The 20567-nt window shown below is 42.9% G+C and overlaps 1 protein-coding gene across 11 annotated transcripts in view; it reads left to right on the top strand.

The window, feature by feature from the left end:
• Positions 1–20567, top strand: part of LOC137324615 (AT-rich interactive domain-containing protein 1B-like) — a 648069-nt gene that overhangs the window by 460650 nt on the left and 166852 nt on the right. For 6 of the 11 annotated variants that reach the window (XM_067989102.1, XM_067989104.1, XM_067989111.1 and 3 more), the window contains exon 8: positions 12383–12490. The exons of the other annotated variants lie outside the window; for them this stretch is intronic. In XM_067989102.1, the coding sequence (XP_067845203.1) occupies positions 12383–12490 (108 nt within the window). The remainder of the gene's footprint in view (positions 1–12382; positions 12491–20567) is intronic. 11 annotated transcript variants of the gene reach the window in all.

Consider the following 20567-nt stretch of genomic DNA (forward strand, 5'->3'; position numbering starts at 1 on the left):
TCCAGAGAAATGTGAGGTAATGCATTTGGGGAGGGCAAACAAGGCAAGGGAATACACAATAAATGGGAGGATACTGAGAGGTGTGGAGGAAGTGAGGGACCTTGGAGTGCATGTCCACAGATCCCTGAAGATAGCAGAACAGGTAGATAAAGTGGTTAAGAAGGCATATGGAATACTTTCCTTTATTAGCCAAGGCAGAGAACATAAGAGCAGGGAGGTTATGCTGGAACTGTATAAAACAATAGTTAGGCCACAGCTTGAGTACTGCGTACAGTTCTGGTCACCACATTACAGGAAAGATGTGATTGCACTAGAGAGGTTACAGAGGAGATTTACGAGGATGTTGCCAAGACTGGAGAATTTTAGCTATGAGGAAAGATTGGATCGGCTGGGGTTGTTTTCCTTGATAAAGGTAGGACAACTAAAGCCAGAGCTCCCTGGATGACAAAAGAGATGGAGAGTAAGATGAAGCATAATACAAATTATGAGGGGCCTAGATAGAATGGATGGGAAGGACCTATTTCCCATAGCAGTGAGGTCAATAACCAGGGGACATAGATTTAAAGTGATTGCTAGAAGGATTAGAGGGGAGCTGAGGAAAAACTTTTTCACCCAGAGGGTGGTGGGGGTCTGGAACTCACTGCCTGAAAGGGTGGTAGAGGCAGAAACCCTCAACTCATTTAATAAGTTCCTGGATGTGCACCTGAAGTGCCGTAATCTACATGGCGACAGACCAAGTGCTGGAAAGTGGGATTAGGCTGGGTGGCTCATTTTTGGCTAGCGCTGACACGATGGGCCGAATGGCCTCCTTCTGTGCTGTAAATTTTCTATGATTCTATGCAGCATTTTTTGAAAGTCTGCATACATCACATCAACTGCATTGCCCTCATCTATCCTCTCTATTACCTCATCAAAAATCATCAAGTTGGTTAAACACGATTTGCCTTTAACAAATCCGTGCTGGCTTTCCCTAATCAATCCACCCTCATCCAAGTGACTGTTAATTCTGTCCCGGATTATCGTTTCTAAAAGTTTCCCCACCACTGAGGTTAAACTGACGGGCCTATAGTTGTTGGGTTTATCCTTGCACCCTTTTTTGAACAAGGGTGTAACATTTGCAATTCTCCAGTCCTCTGGCACCATCCCCGTATCTAAGGACGTTTGGAAGATTACGGCCAGTACCTCCACAATTTCTACCCTTACTTCCCTTAGCAACCTAGGATGCATCCCATCCGGACCAGATGACATCTACTTTAAGTACAGCTAGCCTTTCTAGTGCCTCCTCTTTATCAATTTTTAGCCCATCCTTCTTCCTTTACTGAGACTCTGGCAGCATCTTCTTCCTTGGTAGAGACAGATGCAAAGTACTCATTTAATGCTTTGGCCTTGCGCTCTGCCGCCATGAGTCGATCTTTTGTTCCCTAATCGGCCCCACCCCTCCTCTTACTACCCGTTTAGTGTTTACATGCATATGGAAGACTTTTGAATTCCCTTTTATGTTGGCCGACATTCTATTCTCAGGCTTTCTCTTTGCCCCTCTTATTTTCTTTTTCACTTCTCCTCTTGAACTTTCTATATTCAGCCTGGTTCTCACTTGTGTTACCAACCTGACGTTTGTCATACACCCCTTTTTTCTGCTTCATCTTACTCTCTATCTCTTTTGTCATCCAGGGAGCTCTGGCTTTGGTTGCCCTATCTTTCTCCCTCGTGGGAATGTACCTAGACTGTACCTGAACCATCTCTTCCTTAAAGCTGCCCACTGTTCAATTACAGTTTTGCCTGCCAATCTTTGATTCCAATTTACCTGGGCCAGATCAGTTCTCATCGCACTGAAATTGGCCCTCCTCCAGTTGAGTATTTTTACTTTAGAATGGTCGATGCCCTTTTCCGTAGCTATTCTAAACCTTATGATACTATGATTGCTGTTCCCTAAATGTTCCCCCGTTGACACTTGCTTCACTTGGCCCACCTCATTCCCCAGAACCAAATCCAGAAATGCCTCCTTCCTCATTGGGCTGAACACACTTCAAAAATTCCTCCCCCTCTTTGCCCCTTATATTATTACTATCCCAGTCTATATTAGGATAGTTGAAGTCCCTCATTATCACTACCCTATGGTTTTTGCACCTCTCTGTAATTTCCCTGCAAATTTGCTCCTCTATATCCTGTCCTCTAGTTGGTAGCCTCTAGAATACACCCAGTAGTGTAATGGCACCTCTATTGTTTCTTAACTCTAACCAAATAGATTCTGTCCTTGACCCCTCCAGGTCATCCTTTCTCTCCAGCACTGAAATATTCTCCTTAATCAATACTGCCGCCCCCCCCCCCCCTCCTATCTTTCCTGAACCCTTGTATCCAAGAATATTTTGTACCCAATCCTGCCCTTTTTTGAGCCAGGTCTCCGTTATCGCCATGACATCTTATTCCCATGTGGCTATTTGTGCCTGCAGCTCACCAACCTTGTTTACCACGCATCCTGCGTTTACACACATGCACTGTAAGCCAATCTTAGACTTTCTTGTACTCTCTCTTAGTCTGATCCCACCTAATACTGTACTATTTCTTCTTCTAGTGCTATCTTTCTTTCCCAATCCTTTGTGCACCTTGTTTCTCCTTTCCAATTCTACATCCTGGTGTCCATCTCCCTGCCAAATTAGTTTAAACCACCACCACCGCCCCCCCACAGCACTAGCGAACCAGTATGTTAGAAGCCCAACAGGAGAGGAATCACTGCTGGATCTAGTAATAGGAAATGAACTAGAGCAGCAACAACAACTTGCATTATATAGCGCATTTGACGTAGTAAAACATCCCAAGGTGTTTCATAGGAGTTTTTCTCACATTTTTTCCGCATCGTTCACCTGAGGAAGGAGGTAGCCTCCGAAAGCTTGTGAATTTAAAATAAAATTGCTGGACTATAACTTGGTGTTGTAAAATTGTTTACAATTGTCAACCCCAGTCCATCACCGGCATCTCCACATCATGACTTTCATAGGAGTGGTTATCAAACAAAATTTGACACCGAGCCACATAAGGAGATCTCAGGTCAGGTGACCAAAAACTTGGTCAAAGAGGTAGGTTTTAAGGAGCGACATAAAGAAGGGTAGAGAGGCGGAGAGGTTTAGGGAAGGAATTCCAGAGCTTAGAGCCTAGGCAGCTGAAGGCATGGCCGCCAATGGTAGAGCGATTAAAATCGGGGATGCGCAAAAGGCAAGCTTTGGAGGAGCGCAGAGATCTCAGAGGGTTGTAGGGCTGGAGGAGGTTTCAGAGATAGGGAGGGATGAGCCCATGGAGCAATTTCAAAACAAGGATGAGGATTTTAAAATTGAGACATTCCCGGACCGGGAGCCATTGTAGGCCAGCGAGCACAGGGGTGATGGGAGAACGGGACTTGGTGCGAGTTAGGTTACGGGCAGCAGAGTTTTGGATGAGCTCTAGTTTACGGAGAGTGAAAGATGGGAGGCCGACCAGGAGAGCATTGGAATAGTCAAGTCTAGAGGTTACAAAGATATGGATGAGGGTTTCAGCAGCAGGTGTGAGGCAGGGGCGGAAACTGGCAATGTTACAGAGGTGGAAGTCTTGGTGATGGAGCGTATAGTTGGTAAAAAGCTCATCTAAGGGTCAAATAGGACGCCAAGGTTGATAAGAGAAGTAAGCGTAGGCAATAGCGATCATAACATAATAAGATTTTAAATAATGATTGAGAAAAACATAAGTTGGACAAAGACCAAAACAATAGAATGGATAAAAGCTAATTTTATGGGGATGAAAATGGAACTAGGTTAGGTAAACTGGAAAAAAATGTTGACAGACAAAGAGAACAGCAGTGGGAAATATTTAAAATTGTGATCAATAGAGTTCAGGAGAAATATATTCCACTAAAAAACAAGAACAAACTAGGAAATAATGAAACACCAAGGATGAAAAAAGAGATGAGGGTATAATTAAAACTGAAGAAAAAGGCATACACTAAGTTCATAGACAATAAAGGAGAGGATGACAAAATGGAATATGAAGAGGTTAGGAAAGATGTAAAAAAAAAATTAGGAAAGAAAAGAGGAACTACAAAATTAAATGATCATGGAATATAAAAAAAAAAGTAAAATATTCTACATATAAATAACAAAAGAAAAATCAGCATAGGGATAGGGCCACTAAGAGAGACACAAGATAAACAAGATAAAATCACAGGGAATGCCAATGAAATGGCAGAAATATTGAACAGTTACTTTGCCTCAGTATTTACCAGGGAGACTAACAAGGTGGGCATGACATTAGAAGAAGAGATCAAGAAATTTAAGATAGATAATTAATAAACTAATCAAATTTTGAGAGGATAAAACACCTGGTCTGGAGGGATTGCATCCACGCATATTAAAGAAGTTAGGGAAGAGATAGCAGAGGCACTATTACATATATCTAAAAATTCATTAGAAAAAGGAATGGTGTCAGAGGACTGGCAGACAGCTAATGTTATTCCTATATTTAAAAAGGTTTTTTAATTCATTGGATGTGTGCGTCGCTGGCAAGGCCAGCATTTATTGCCCATCCCTTAATTACCCTTGAGAAGGTGGTGGTGAGCCACATTCTTGACAACTGAGTGGCTTGCTATGCCAGTTCAGAATCAACCACATTGCTGGAGTCACATATAGGCCAGACCGGGTAAGGACGGCAGGTTTTCTTCCCTAAAGGACATTTGTGAACCAGATTGTTTTTTACGACAATCCGGTAGTTTCATGGCCATCATTACTGATGCTAGTTTTTTTTAATTCCAGATTTAATTTATTGAATTTAAATTCCCCAGCTGCCATGGTGGGATTTGAACTCATGACTCTGGATTACTAGTCCAGTAACATAACCACTATGCTACCATACAAGTCCAGGGAACTGTAGGCCATTTTGATTAACATCGGTGGTAGGGAAAGATAATGGAATCTTTACTCAAAGATGTAATAGAAAAACATCTAGAAAACAAAAATATAATGAATAATCCGCAAAGATTTCAAAAGAGAAAGTCATGCTTGACCAACCTTATTGAATGCTTTGAGGTGGTAACAGAAAGACTAGGCTAGGTTAATGCAGTAGATGTAATGTATTTGGATTTTCAAAAGGCCTCTGGTCTCCATATTATAAAAAGGATATAGAGGCATTGGCGAAGGTACAAAAAAGATTCACAAGGATGATACCAGATTCAAGAGGATATACTTATCAGGAAAGGCTGAACAGACTGGGGCTCTTTCTCTAGAAAAAGAGAATAATTTTTACCTGAGGAAGGAGGAAGCCTCCGAAAGCTTGTAGATTTCAAATAAAATGGTTGAACTATAACTTGGTGTTGTAAAATTGTTTACAATAGAAAAAAGAAGGCTGAGGGGTGTCCCGATGAGCTAATGCAAGGGTTTTATAGGGTAGACGTAGAGAAAATGTTCCCACTTGTGAGGGAGTCCAAAATTAAAGGTCATAAATATAAGCTAGTCACTAATAAATCTAATGGGGAATTCAGGAGAAACTTCTTTACCCAATGAGTGGTAAGTATGTGGAACGCACTACCACAAGGAGTAGTTGAGGCAAATGGCATAGATGCATTTAAGGGAAAGCCAAATAATCACATGAGGGAGAAGGGAGTATAAGTGTATGCTGATAGGGTTAGATGAGGGGTGGGAGAAGGCTCATGTGGAGCATAAATCATTTCGGCTGAATGGCCGGTTTCTGTGTTGTAGGCTCGATGTAAAGTATAATTGCAATTACAGATCAGCAGAGCTAGAAGTCACAGGCAGGCAACATAGAGGGAAAAGCAAGCCAGGCTTCTTTCAAGCACCTTCTAGTAGCCTGCTTACCTTCAGCTGAGGAATAGTAAGTTGCAGAAGGTTTTGTTATGATCTGAATGCGCTGCCTGAAAGGGTGGTGGAAGCAGATTCAATAATAACTTTGAAAAGAGAATTGGATAAATACTTGAAAACATTTGCAGAGCTACGGGGAAAAAGCAGGGAGTGGGACTAATTGGATAGCTCTTTCAAAGAGCCAGCACAGGCATAATGGGCCGAATGGCTTCCTTCTGTGCTGTACGATTCTATGAAGGATAGCTGCATACATGCCAACCTAGAAAACCAGTAAAAGCTGACCAGCAATTTCACAAAACCTGTCAACTCAAACCATGTTGGATATAGTCCTATGATGTACATAGTTACACTAAAAGTGCAGCGGCACGCAGGCTTCATGGAACTAATTTCATATAGCAGAAGATTGTGGCAAAAAATGAAAGGACTTGCCATCATTTCTTGTCCAGAAATCATGCCTATGTATTAAATCTGATAAATTGTTTATATATGCTTGTCACAGTGATACGGAGGCACTATTCTCCCGCCCCCCCTTTCATGTTGGCACTCTCTTCCCTTCGCCGTTCCCCTAAAGTTTATGCCGGTACTCTTCTCCCTTTCCCCCCTCACCAGCTCCTACCTGATGCTGCTGCAGCTCCAGGGAATGTAATTCTGCTATACACTGTGAGGGTGAATTCCTGATCTCGCAAAACTATCACAAGAATTCCCATCCACTGCAGTCAGGAGAGTTCCACTCCCCAGGACAGCCGTAACATCATCAGGTAAAAGTGGCGAGTGGCAGAGCTGTGAGCAATGCGATTCTGATCCACAAACAGTCAAACTAACATCGACTCCAAAATATTAATTCGGTGAAACGCAGATAGTTGGCATGCGTGGACTTGAAGAGGAGAAAGGAAGAAAATCTAACTTGATTTCTTTTATGAATGAACCCTCTACAGTGTGTGAAGACATTAGGTGGTAAGTGGTATTTTCAACACTAAGGATTCTTTGCAGAAAAGTAGTCTGGCTTTATGGAGTAAAATTAAGCTGCTACCTAATTCAGGCTTGGTTTCTGATATCTTTAAGTATTCTTGTTACCTTTTTTGAAGTTTAAAAGAAACACTCAAAAAAGACTGTTTACATTGCAGTGCCTCTAAACCATACAAAGCTCCAGTGCAGTGAATGGAAAGAGGTTCAGGCACAACTCCAACACTGCACGAACAAAGTTCATTACAGGAGCCAGTAGCGTCAATTTACTCAGGAGAATTGGAAAGTTGCATTGGCAAAATCTGCAGTTCCTTTAATGTCACCACTAGTTTGGCAGGAATACTATGTTTTAACCCTAGGGAACTTATTCCTTTCCGGCATAAAGTCTTTGTAAAAATTTCCCAAATTTAAAAAAAACTCACCAAGTTGTTTCCTTTACTCTTAAATAGAATCATAGAAAGGTTACAGCATGGAAGGAGGCCATTTGGCGCTGGGTCTATGCAAGAGCAATCCAGCTAGTCCCATTCCCTCACCCTTTCCTTGTAGCTCTGCAAACTTATTCCTTTCAAGTGCTTATCCAGTTCCCTTTTGAAGGCCATGACTGAATCTGCCTCCACCACCCCCTCGGGCATTGCATTCCAGATCCTAACCACTCGCTGTGTAAAAAGGTTTTTCCTCATGTCACCTTTGGTTCTTTTGCCAATCACCTTAAATCTATGTCCTCTGGTCCTTGACCCTTCCGCCAATGGGAACAGTTTCTCTCTATCTACTCTGTCTAGACCCATCATGATTTTGAATACCTCTATCAAATCTCCTCGCAACCGTCTCTGTTCCAAGGAGAACAACCCCAGTTTCTCCAGTCTATCTATGTAACTAAAGTCCCTCATCCCGGAATCATTCTAGTAAATCTCTTCTGCACCCTCTCTAAGACCTTCACATCTTTCCTAAAGTGCGGTGCCCATAATATTCCAGTTGCGGCCGAACCAGTTTTTTGTAAAGGTATTTCATGACTTCCATACTTTTGTACTTTATGTCTCTATTTATAAAGCCCAGGATCCCGTATACTTTTTTAACTGCTTTCTCAACCTGCCCTGCCACCTTCAACGATTTGTGCACATATACCCCCAGATCCCTCTGTTCATGTACCCTTTTTAGAGTTGTGCCCTCTAGTTTACATGGCCTCTCTTCATTCTTCCTACCGAAATGTATCACTTCGCATTTTTCTGCGTTTAATTTCATCTGCCACGAGTCCGCCCATGCCACCAGCCTGTCTATATCCTCTTGAAGTCTATCACTATCCTCCTCACTGTTTACTATACTTCCAAGTTTTGTGCCACCTGCAAATTTGGAAATTGTGCCCTGTACACCCAAGTCATTAATATATATCAAGAAAAGCAGTGGTCCCAGCACCCGACCCCTGGGTAACACCACTGTACACCTCCCTCCAGTCCGAAAAACAACCATTCACCACTACTCTCTGCTTCCTGTCCCTTCGCCAATTCTGTCTCCATGTTGCTACTGCCCCCTTTATTCCATGGGCCGTAATCTTGATGATAAGCTTACTGTGTGGCACTTTATCAAACGCCTTTTGAAAGTCCATATACACCACATCAACTGCATTGCCCTCATCTACCCTCTCTGTTACCTCATTAAAAAACTCTATCAGGTTAGTTAAACACTATTTGCCTTTTATAAATCCGTGCTGGCTTTCCCTAATCAATCCACACTCGTCCAAATGACTGTTAATTCTGACCCGGATTATCGTTTCTAAAAGTTTCCCCATCACTGAGGTTAAACTGACTGGCCTATAGTTGCTGGGTGTATACTTTTGAACAAGGGTGTAAATAAAACTAGTGTTTCCCCTCAATTTTTATTTGCCGAACAAGGAAACCCTTTAAAATCTAAGGTTGATTATGCATGCAGGAAGAAAGAAGTAGAATACTTTGGATTTTTTTAATGTGTGTGTGATTTTTTTTTTAAGAAAGCCACAGGGGTTAGAATTGCACTTAAAATCGCTAGACACTTAGATAGGTGTGGGATATGGGAAGGGTCTTAATTCTGATTTTTTTTTTCCCCAGAGGGAAAGCTTGGGGAGGGGGTTGGGGGTGTGGAGAAGAGCAGCAAGACTTCTTAGCCACCATGCACGTTTTGGCTGGGAATCCTTTTGTACCACCTCGTGGGACTGCTTTACTTCAAAATTTCCAATGTCCTTTTTTTCCTTTCTTTCCACTATGGTGGAAAGTTCTAGGGCCTTAGGCACAAAATCCCACACAGTTCATTAATGTGTTCCAATACATACAGCACATGCTATTTCACTGTAATATGGAGAAAACCCCATGTTACAACTTACAGTATAATAGTAATATATTTTGGCTACAGGAACCTACCATTTGTTGCTGCCCTCAACCCCCGCCCTCACCCCCCTCCCAATGGTCTTAATCTTTAAAAATGTTACAAACAGAGTGTTCCTCAAAGATGGTGAAATGATGATAAACCATATGTGAAGGCATCTCAACCACTGTGTTTCTGCCTTCTATGCACACCAATATGCAAATAAAATCTATGCATGTGAAAAGAAGAGATACTATTTCTCGGTAAGCTCTTCCTTCCTGTAAATTGACGCCTTCATGTCCCCTACTAAACTGTTGTAATTTCTATTAACCACTCACTGCCGCTCTATTGGTCATGAGATGCAGTTACACTTCAAAAGCAGTGGCAGTAATGGAAGAGACAAAATACAGCACATGCTATTTCACTGTAATAATTTTTCCCCTTTTCACCAGCTACCCCTCCCAAAGTTCTCCCAGTTGTTCCTAAAGATACTGACTTTTGCTGGGGGTGCAGTTCCGTGGAGGCTGACAGCCCTTCAATACCTCATAGAACTGGCTCTTATATGTAGCCTAGACAGTGAGTATCAGCAGGCTACTGTGGAGAGTATCCCCACCAAACTTGATGCTATGCATATGCACGCAACTTTCATCTGGAGCCACTGGGTGGTAAACAGGAGCAAAAATCCTGTCTGACTGTTTTTATCCTCCTCCCTCATTCAGGGGCACTAAGGGCCCATGTGAGCACAAACCAGGAATTTGAATGTGGAACCTTCCTGCTTTGTATGATTATGTTCTACATTGGCAATGATTTGCTAAATTAGTCATCAAGCTAATTCCAATGAACTTCTAATTTGTAAACTCTAAAGACATAAACAAAATTAAACAGATTACTTAAATAATTTGGAAGTGTATTGAAACTGTTGAAATAATTTTGGGGTTTGGGTGACTGCTTCAAGTGTTGGAGCTTTGCTGTTAAGATTTGAACCCATTTAGTTTACTCACACCCTTTCAAGTAAAATGTAACCTGGAGGATATTGTTGAAAACAGCTCTGCCATGCATTGTACAAAGTTTCTATCAGTATCTGAAAGAACTGGTAGCATTGCTCAAGTGGGCCATATTTACAATGTATTATTGTACAATACATTTACAATATAATGATACCCAGAATGAGGGACTTCAGTTATGTGGAGAGACTAGAGAAGCTAATTTGTTCTCCTTAGAGTAGAGAAGGTTAAGGGGAGATTTGATAGAGGTGTTCAAAATTGTGAGGGGTTTTGATAAAATAAATAGGGAGAAACTGTTTCCACTGGCAGAAGGGTCGGTAACCAGAGGACACAGATTTAAGGAAATTGGCAAAAGAACCAGAGGGGAGATGAAGAGAAATTTGTTATGATCTGGAATGCACTGCCTGAAAGGGTGGTGGAAGCAGATTCAGTAGTAACTTTCAAAAGGGAATTGGATATATACTTGAAAAGGAAAAATTTGCAGGGCTATGTGGAAAGAGCAAGGGAATGGGACTAATTGGATAGCTCTTTCAAGGAGCTGGCACAGGCACAGTGGACCTATGATTCAATAATTACTGTGGTCCTCAGAATTTCCAAAACCAGGAATGCTGAGATGAACCAGGGATGCCTATGCCATGACATTAAGTTTCCATAAAGATCTCCTTTGCTGCAAGGTGGTAAACAGGAAAATGAAAAGCTCCCTTTGTAGTTATCATAGTATCTGATGAAGTACTGAGCCAAGAAAGAAGGGAGGACATAGGTTTGATACCAGGGGTGTGCCAATTAGGTGTCAGCTTTGGCTCAGTGGTAGCACTGTCACCTCTGAGTCAGAAGTGTGTGGGTTCAAGTCCCACTCTAGCACAAAATCTAAGCTGACACTCCAGTTGAGTACTGAGGGAGTGCTGCAGTGTCGGAGGTGCCGTCTTTCAGATGAGACTTTAAACTGAGGCCCCGTCTTCCCTCAGATGAACATAAAAGACCCCATGGCACTGTTTGAAGAAGAGCTGGGCGCTCTCCCTGTATCGTGGCCAACATTTATCTCTCAACCAATATCACCAAAACAGATTATCTGGTCATTTATCTCATTGCTGTTTTTGGGACCTTGCTGTGCGCAAATTGGTCACCGTACATTACAACAGTGATTACACTTCAAAAGTACTTCATTGACTGTTATGTGTTCTGGGATGTCCAGAGGTTGTAAAATGGGTTCCATTCTGGAGTCACTGTGCCTTTAAACTGTTTCATGTGTATTTTTCTGTATTGCCAAGATAGAAGGGATTAATTTGATTGTCATCTGTGTAGCAACTTGAAGCCACTTCCCTGAGATCAGGTGGATCTGTACCCCCACCCGCACTGTTAACTCTCAGCTTAGGAGGTCCTGATTAATTACACCCTGCCAGTGGTTCTGAGATTAGCATTCAGTCTTTGGCCTAGAGTTCACTTAACACTACTTGCATAGAATTCCAGTTAGTATGTATGATATGCAACTACCTCCACGTTCAGGAGTGCTTAGAGCTCTGTATCAGAGTTGAATTTTTTTTTAAATCACATTATTTAAATTATTGTCTGCGACGAGGCCCTGAAAGGAGCCAAAGTTGATTTTTTGCAACGTACTGAATGATACCACGGTGCGCTGCGGTGATTTCTATTAGTTGATTTCAGACCATGTGAATTTAGCTCTCTTCCACTCCCTGTGCTTGTTCAGCACAGCGCGGTGTGGCCTTCTGCTCCTTCTGCTTGCGTTATTCTGAGAAAAGCCTTCCTCTTGTGGACAATCAACTACAATCCCTACCAGATATACAGTAAAATGAAAGCTGCTTTTGCCAACAGATGGATCAGGGGAAAAGATGTACACAGGAATGAAAATCCTGTGAAATGTGGGTTTCATTGACCCACTCCCTCCCCACCCCCTGTCTCCCAGGGGACAGCACAAATGCTGTAGGAAATACAGGGGAAAAGTATGACAGAGACAAAGAGAGAGGGGTTAAAAAGGGATAGTGAAAAGAAAAGGGGAGAGAGAAAGCGAAGTAAATGTGGGGAAGAGCACAAAACACAAGTGAGGGGAAAGTGCGAAATAGAAAAGAAGGAAGGACTGAGTCCAGATTTTCCGACTCTTGACCCCCTGCCTCCCATCCATTTGAATCTGGCGCGAGGAGAGTGGGAGGAAATTAATAAATATTTTTCAGCTAAGTTGTGAAGGAGACAATGCCATGGCCCTTGTGTTTACTGTGGATTCTCCCGGAGCAGGTTGTGCCATGACAGTTAAAAGAAATGGCAGCACTCATGGAGCGGAAGGAAAGGAAAGGGGCGCTGTCGGTCTGGAAGTAGTAAAGATCGTCGACGGAAACATTGGAGGTAAGAGTCTGAAGGAGAAAAGCACAAAAGAGGAGTGGTGAGCAATTGGTAAGTCAGATAGAAAGTAAAACTAGAATGCAAAACAAAGGAAGGGAAGAGGGGGCAGTAACTGAGCAAAACAAAACAAATTAGATTCATGCAGGAGGGGGAGAAAGTGAAAGAAACAGAGAAATTAGGGAACAACCTAGAGACCAGAAATAACTTGAAGTTAAAATTATGAAACCAGTATGTCATGTTGCTACTACTAGATTACCAAAACACACAATCCACCATTATGGGTTAGATTCTCCACAGTCAATGGCTGAAAATCTAGCCCAATTGTGTCAATGGAAGTGTCAAAAAAACAAATTTTTAGGAACATTACTCCAGATTACCCCTGGATTATTAAATAAATTTAGTGGAATGTGGCAGTGAAAATTTTTACTGGGGCCCAGCCAAAGTAGTTTGGCATAAATGACTGGTCTATAAATACAGTCATGATGTGGAGATGCCGGTGATGGACTGGGGTGGACAAATGTAAGGAGTCCCACAACACCAGGTTATAGTCCAACAGCTTTATTTGAAATCACAAGCTTTCGGAGCTTTGCTCCTTCATCAGGTGAGTGAGCCACCTGACGAAGGAGCAAAGCTCCGAAAGCTTGTGATTTCAAATAAAGCTGTTGGACTATAACCTGGTGTTGTGCGACTCCTTACATTTATAAATACAGTCTATTGCTCTTAATTCAAATTATCTAATAATTCAGTTTCTAGAACTGAACTTTGCTGTGCTATCTACGTATGTTGATGAATTTCATTTTTTAGTGCAACAAAAATTTCTAGAAATCAGGAGTAGATTATAGCTAGTTAGCAAGACCAAATTCTCTGGTGTATATCTTAAGAGTTGCCAAGAGTTCCATATTGTAAATGCTCGTGCTTGCAGCTTGCTTTTGATTGACTGTTGTAGTGTTGAACTGTGCTAGTACATATTGTTCCTAGCAAATTTGTTCCTTGTTGCATTGAGTGTATGTATGTGGCTAAGAACTGGGTTGAGACTGCCCAAACTCAATTTACACATACTGTCAGAAAAACATCCGTTCGCCACTGCTCTCTGCCTAATATCCCTTAGCCAATTATGGACCCAAGTTACCACAGTGCCTTTAATACCATGTGCTTCTATTTTACGAATAAGTCTGTTATGTGGTACTTTATTAAATGCCTTTTGAAAGTCCATATATACAACATCTACTGCATTATCTTCATCAGCCCTCTCTGTTACTTCTTCAAAGAACTCAATCAGGTTAATCAGACACGATTTGCCTTTTAAAAAATCCACGCTGGCTGTCCCTTATGCTTTTCCAAGTGAGAATTAATTTAGTCTTTGACAATAGTCTCTAGTACTTTTCCCACCACAGACGTCAGACTGATTTGTCTGTAGTTACCAGGTTTATCCCTCTCCCCTTTTTTGAATAGGGGTGTAACATTTGCAATCGTCCATTCCTGTGGCACCACTATCATATCCAAGAAAGATTGAAAGATTGTGTTCAGAGCTTCTGCTATCTCCACCCTCAGTAACCTAGGATGCATCCCATCTGGACTTGGTGACTTTGAATGATGCCAACTTATTTAGCACCTCCTTTCTATCTATTTTTATCCTATCCAATATCTCTACTCCCCCCTCCTCTACTGCGACATTAACTTCATCCTCTTCTTTTGTGAAGACAGATGCAAAGTATTCATTCAGTATCTCAGACACACCCTCTGCCTTCAAGATTTCCTTTTTTGTCCCTAATCGGCCCCACCATTCTTTAACTATCCTTTTACTTTTTATATGTTTCTAAAAGATTTTTGGGTTCCCTTTTATGTTACCCGCTAATCTTTTCTCATACTCTATCTTCGCCCTTTTTCAATTTCCCCCTGCACTCTCTGTATTCTGCCTGGTTTTCGACTGTATTCTGTACCTGACATTTATAGAGTCATAGAGTTATACAGCATGGATAGAGGCCCTTCGGCCCATCGTGTCCGCGCCGGCCATCAGCCCTGTCTACTCTAATCCCATATTCCAGCATTTGGTCCGTAGCCTTGTATGCTATGGCATTTCAAGTGCTCATCCAAATGCTTCTTGAATGTTGTGAGGGTTCCTGCCTCCACAACCCTTTCAGACAGTGAGTTCCAGACTCCAACCACCCTCTGGGTGAAAAAGTTCTTTCTCAAATCCCCTCTAAACCTCCCGCCTTTTACCTTGAATCTATGTCCCCTTGTTATAGAACCCTCAACGAAGGGAAAACGCTCCTTAGTATCCATCCTATCTGTGCCCCTCATAATTTTGTACACCTCAATCATGTCCCCCCTCAGCCTCCTCTGCTCCAAGGAAAACAAACCCAATCTTCCCAGTCTCTCTTCATAGCTGAAGCGCTCCAGCCCTGGTAACATCCTGGTGAATCTCCTCTGCACCCTCTCCAAAGCGATCACATCCTTCCTGTAGTGTGGCGACCAGAACTGCACACAGTACTCCAGCTGTGGCCTGACCAGTGTTTTCTACAGCTCCATCATAACCTCCTTGCTCTTATATTCTATGCCTCGGCTAATAAAGGCAAGTATCCCATATGCCTTCTTTACCACCTTATCTACCTGTTCCGCCGCCTTCAGGGATCTGTGAACTTGCACACCAAGATCCCTCTGACCCTCTGTCTTGCCTAGGGTCCTCCCATTCATTGTGTATTCCCTTGCCTTGTTAGTCCCTCCAAAGTGCATCACCTCGCACTTTTCCGGGTTAAATTCCATTTGCCACTGTTCCGCCCATCTGACCAACCCATCTATATCGTCCTGCAGACTGAGGCTATCCTCCTCGCTATTTACCACCCTACCAATTTTTGTATCATCAGCGAACTTACTGATCATACCTTTTACATTCATATCCAAGTCATTAATGTAGACCACAAACAGCAAGGGACCCAGCACCGATCCCTGTGGTACCCCACTGGCCACAGGCTTCCAGTCACAAAAACAACCTTCGACCATCACCCTCTGCCTTCTGCCACTAAGCCAGTTTTGTATCCAAAGTGCCAAGTCACCCTGGATTCCATGGGCTCGTACCTTCTTGACCAGTCTCCTGTGGGGGACTTTATCGAAGGCCTTACTGAAATCCATGTATACCACATCCACTGCGTTACCCTCATCCACACGCCTAGTCACCCCCTCAAAAAATTCAATCAAATTAGTCAGACATGATCTTCCCTTGACAAAGCCATGTTGACTATCCCTGATTAATCCTTGCTTCTCCAAGTGGAGACTAATTTTGTCCTTCAGAATTTTTTCCAATAATTTTCCTACCACTGATGTTAGGCTCACTGGCCTGTAGTTCCCCGGTTTTTCCCTACTCCCCTTCTTGAATAATGGTACTACATTAGCGGTTCTCCAGTCCTCTGGCACATCCCCTGTGGCCAGAGAGGTTCTGAATATATGTGTCAGAGCCCCCGCAATCTCCTCCTTTGCCTCACACAGTAGCCTGGGATACATTTCGTCCGGGCCTGGGGATTTATCCATTTTTAGGCCTGCTAAAACCGCCAATACCTCCTCCCGCTCGATGTTAATATCATTAGCCTTTTACTGTTTTATTTTAACATCTATTTCCTGCGTCATCCAGGGAGCTCTAGCTTTGGATATCCCTTTTTTCCTCCTTATGGGAATATGCTTGGTTTGCACCCGAACTATCTCCTTGAAGGCCTGCCTCGTTTACTGTTTTCCTGGCCAGTCTTTGTTGCCAGGCCACCTGTGCTAGATCCCTTCTCAAATCACTGAAATTGGCTCTCTTCCAGTTAGGTATTTTTCCCTTTCAATTTTCTTTGTCCCTTTCCATAACTACTTTAAACCTAATTATATTATGATCACTATCACCCAGATATTCTCCCACTGAAACACATTCCACTTGCCCGACTTTATTCCCCAGATATTATCCTTGATCAATACTGCCACTCTCCACCCCCCCCCCCCCCCCCCACTGTCATTTTACCTTCCCTAATCCTTCCAGAATGCATTGTAGCCAGGAATGTTTATTTCCCATTCCTGCCCACATTTAAGTCAGGTCTCCGTTATATCCACTATGTCATAACTCCACGTGGCAACTTGCGCCTGTAGCTCGTCAACCTTATTTGTAACACTCCTCGCATTAACACACATGCATTCCAACACCATGCTAGATGGTGTTGCTTTTTTCCTTCATCTAATTCCTGCTCTTTCTACACTATTCTTTGTTCTGTTGCTGTTTGTCCCTCCTAGTTTTCTATGCACCTTGTCTCTCCTCTCGGTTGCTGCGTCTTGTTGCCCCCCCCCCCCTCCACACAAGCCAAATTAGTTTAAACCCTCCCTTGCTTGACTTCAAAAAAATTATTCCTAACTATACTCCTGTATTCTCCTTCTGAGCCCAGCAAAGGCATGCTCTGACAGATTTCTATTAAAAAGCCCAACTGATTGTTTGTTTGTGTCATAGAATCATAGAAGTTTACAACATGGAAACAGGCCCTTCGGCCCAACATGTCCATGTCGCCCAGTTTATACCACTAAGCTAGTCCCAATCGCCTGCACTTGGCCCATATCCCTCTATACCCATCTTACCCATGTAACTGTCCAAATGCTTTTTAAAGGACAAAATTGTACCCGCCTCTACTACTGCCTCTGGCAGCTTGTTCCAGACACTCACCACCCTTTGAGTGAAAAAATTGCCCCTCTGGACCCTTTTGTATCTCTCCCCTCTCACCTTAAATCTATGCCCCCTCGTTATAGACTCCCCTACCTTTGGGAAAAGATTTTGACTATCTACCTTATCCATGCCCCTCATTATTTTATAGACTTCTATAAGATCACCCCTAAACTTCCTACTCTCCAGGGAAAAAAGTCTCAGTCTATCCAACCTCTCCCTATAAGTCAAACCATCAAGTCCCGGTAGCATCCTAGTAAATCTTTTCTGCACTCTTTCTAGTTTAATAATATCCTTTCTATAATAGGGTGACCAGAACTGTACACAGTATTTTAACTGTGGCCTTACTAATGTCTTGTACAACTTCAACAAGTCATCCCAACTCCTGTATTCAATGTTCTGACCAATGAAACCAAGCATGCCGAATGCCTTCCTCACCACCCTATCCACCTGTGACTCCACTTTCAAGGAGCTATGAACCTATACTCCTAGATCTCTTTGTTCTATAACTCTCCCCAACGCCCTACCATTAACGGAGTAGGTCCTGGCCCGATTCGATCTACCAAAATGCATCACCTCACATTTATCTAAATTAAACTCCATCTGCCATTCATCGGCCCACTGGCCCAATTTATCAAGATCCCGTTGCAATCCTAGATAACCTTCTTCACTGTCCACAATGCCACCAATCTTGGTGTCATCTGCAAACTTACTAACCATGCCTCCTAAATTCTCATCCAAATCATTAATATAAATAACAGCGGACCCAGCACCGATCCCTGAGGCACACCGCTGGTCACAGGCCTCCAGTTTGAAACACAACCCTCTACAACCACCCTCTGTCTTCTGTCGTCAATCCAATTTTGTATCCAATTGGCTACCTCACCTTGGATCCCGTGAGATTTAACCTTATGTAACAACCTACCATGCGGTACCTTGTCAAAGGCTTTGCTGAAGTCCATGTAGACCACGTCTACTGCACAGCCCTCATCTATCTTCTTGGTTACCCCTTCAAAAAACTCAATGAAATTCGTGAGACATGATTTTCCTCTCACAAAACCATGCTGACTGTTCCTAATCAGTCCCTGCCTCTCCAAATGCCTGTAGATCCTGTCTCTCAGAATACCCACTACAGATGTCAGGCTCACCGGTCTGTAGTTCCCAGGCTTTTCCCTGCCACCCTTCTTAAACAAAGGCACAACATTTGCTACCCTCCAATCTATCTCTGTTTTTTTATTTCCCGAGAAGAGTGCCTATCCCAAACAACCTCTGCCTTGCACTTGGGACCAGGCACCTCCCAACACAGTGGGCCTGATAATAACGCAGAGGCGTGTTCTGAATTGGGGGTGGTTCGATAGGGGGCTCAAAACCCAGAAGATATTTTGGCGCGTTGGAATATTTGATTTCAACATAGATACCTAAATATCATTTTACTTCCAGATTTTGCATATCTAGTGCGTGTCATCGGGCGTGGTGCACACCCGCATGACATAGGAACATAGGAACAGGAGTAGGCTATTCAGCCCCTCGTGCCTGCTCCGCCATTTGATAAGATTATGGCTGATCTGTGATCTAACTCCATATACCTGCCTTTGGCCCATATCCCTTAATACCTTTGGTTGCCAAAAAGCTATCTATCTCACATTTAAATTTAGCAATTGAGCTAGTATCAATTGCCATTTGCGGAAGAGAGTTCCAAATTTCTACCACCTTTGTGTGTAGAAATGTTTTCTAATCTCGCTCCTGAAAGGTCTGGCTCTAATTTTTAGACTGTGCCCCCGACTCCTAGAATCCCCAACCAGCGGAAATAGTTTCTCTCTATCCACCCTATCTGTTCCCCTTAATATCTCATAAACTTCGATCAGATCACCCCTTAACCTTCGAAACTCGAGAGAATACAACCCCAATTTGTGTAATCTCTCCTCGTAACTTAACCCTTGAATTATTCTAGTAAACCTACGCTGCACTCCCTCCAAGGCCAATATGTCCTTCCGAAGGTGCGATGCCCAGAACTGCTCACAGTACTCCAGGTGCAGTCTAACCAGGGTTTTGTATAGCTGCAGCATAACTTCTGCCCCCTTGTACTCCAGTCCTCTAGATATAAAGGCCAGCATTCCATTAGCCTTCTTGATTATTTTCTGCACCTGTTCATGACACTTCAATGATCTATGTACCTGAACCCCTAAGTCCCTTTGGACATCCACTGTTTTTAACTTTTTACCATTTAGAAAGTACCCTGTTCTATCCTTTTTTGATCCAAAGTGGATGACCTCACATTTGTCTGTATTGAATTCTATTTGCCACAGTTTTGCCCATTCACCTAATCTATCAATATCGCTTTGTAATTTTATGTTTTCATCTACACTGCTTACAATGCCACCAATCTTTGTGTCATCGGCAAACTTAGATATGAGACTTTCTATGCCTTCATCTAAGTCGTTAATAAATATTGTGAATAATTGAGGCCCCAAGACAGATCCCTGCGGGACTCCACTAGTCACATCCTGCCAATGTGAGTACCTTCCCATTATCCCTACTCTCTGTCGCCTTTCGCTCAGCCAACTTCCTAACCAAGTCTGTACTTTTCCCTCGATTCCATGGGCTTCTATCTTAGCTAACAGTCTCTTATGTGGGACCTTATCAAATGCCTTCTGGAAGTCCATATAAATAACATCCATTGACATTCCCCTGTCCACTACTTTAGTCACCTCTTCAAAAAATTCAATCAGGTAATGACGCGATCTCAATTCAACTATTTAAAGTTCCAATTCAAAGATGGAATTTGGAGGAGTTGGGAGCATTTGGAAAGGGACGGTAAAGTTAGAACATTGGGTCAGGATGTTCAAAGGCTACGCCCTGTTTCAACGACGCCTCACTTTATGTACAGTGAGGTTCAGTACTGAAGGACACCTCCAGACTTGTCCAGGCACCTGAAGCACATCTTGAGCATGCTGATGGCTTGCTCGATGACACATCTGGTTGTCATATGGCTCGCGTTGTAGCGCTCTTGAGGTTCATTGATGGAGTTCCTCATAGGTATCATCAGCCAGGTTTGAAGGTCGCATCCCTTGTCGCCTAGCAGCCACCCTTTAAAGGTAATTTACAGGCACGAACAGGTCGGGGATGTTTAACTGCCACTGTATGAAAATATCATGGCAGCTCCCAGAGAATCTGGCGCATGAACCTTTTCTTGTGGTTACACACCAGCTGAACATTGATGGAATGAATCCCTTGCGGTTGACGAATGCACCTGGTTGATCTGATGGTTTTCACATTGCCACCTGTGTGCAATCGATGGCATCCTGCACCTGTGGGAAGCCAAGCAGAGACGTGAAGCAAAGTGCCCACTCATTCTGGCTATTGTCATCGCTGGGAACGTTTACATAACTCCCAGCCCTGGCAAAC

This window comes from Heptranchias perlo, chromosome 8, assembly GCF_035084215.1.
Source record: "Heptranchias perlo isolate sHepPer1 chromosome 8, sHepPer1.hap1, whole genome shotgun sequence".
In the NCBI taxonomy this organism is placed as follows: Eukaryota; Metazoa; Chordata; class Chondrichthyes; order Hexanchiformes; family Hexanchidae; genus Heptranchias; species Heptranchias perlo.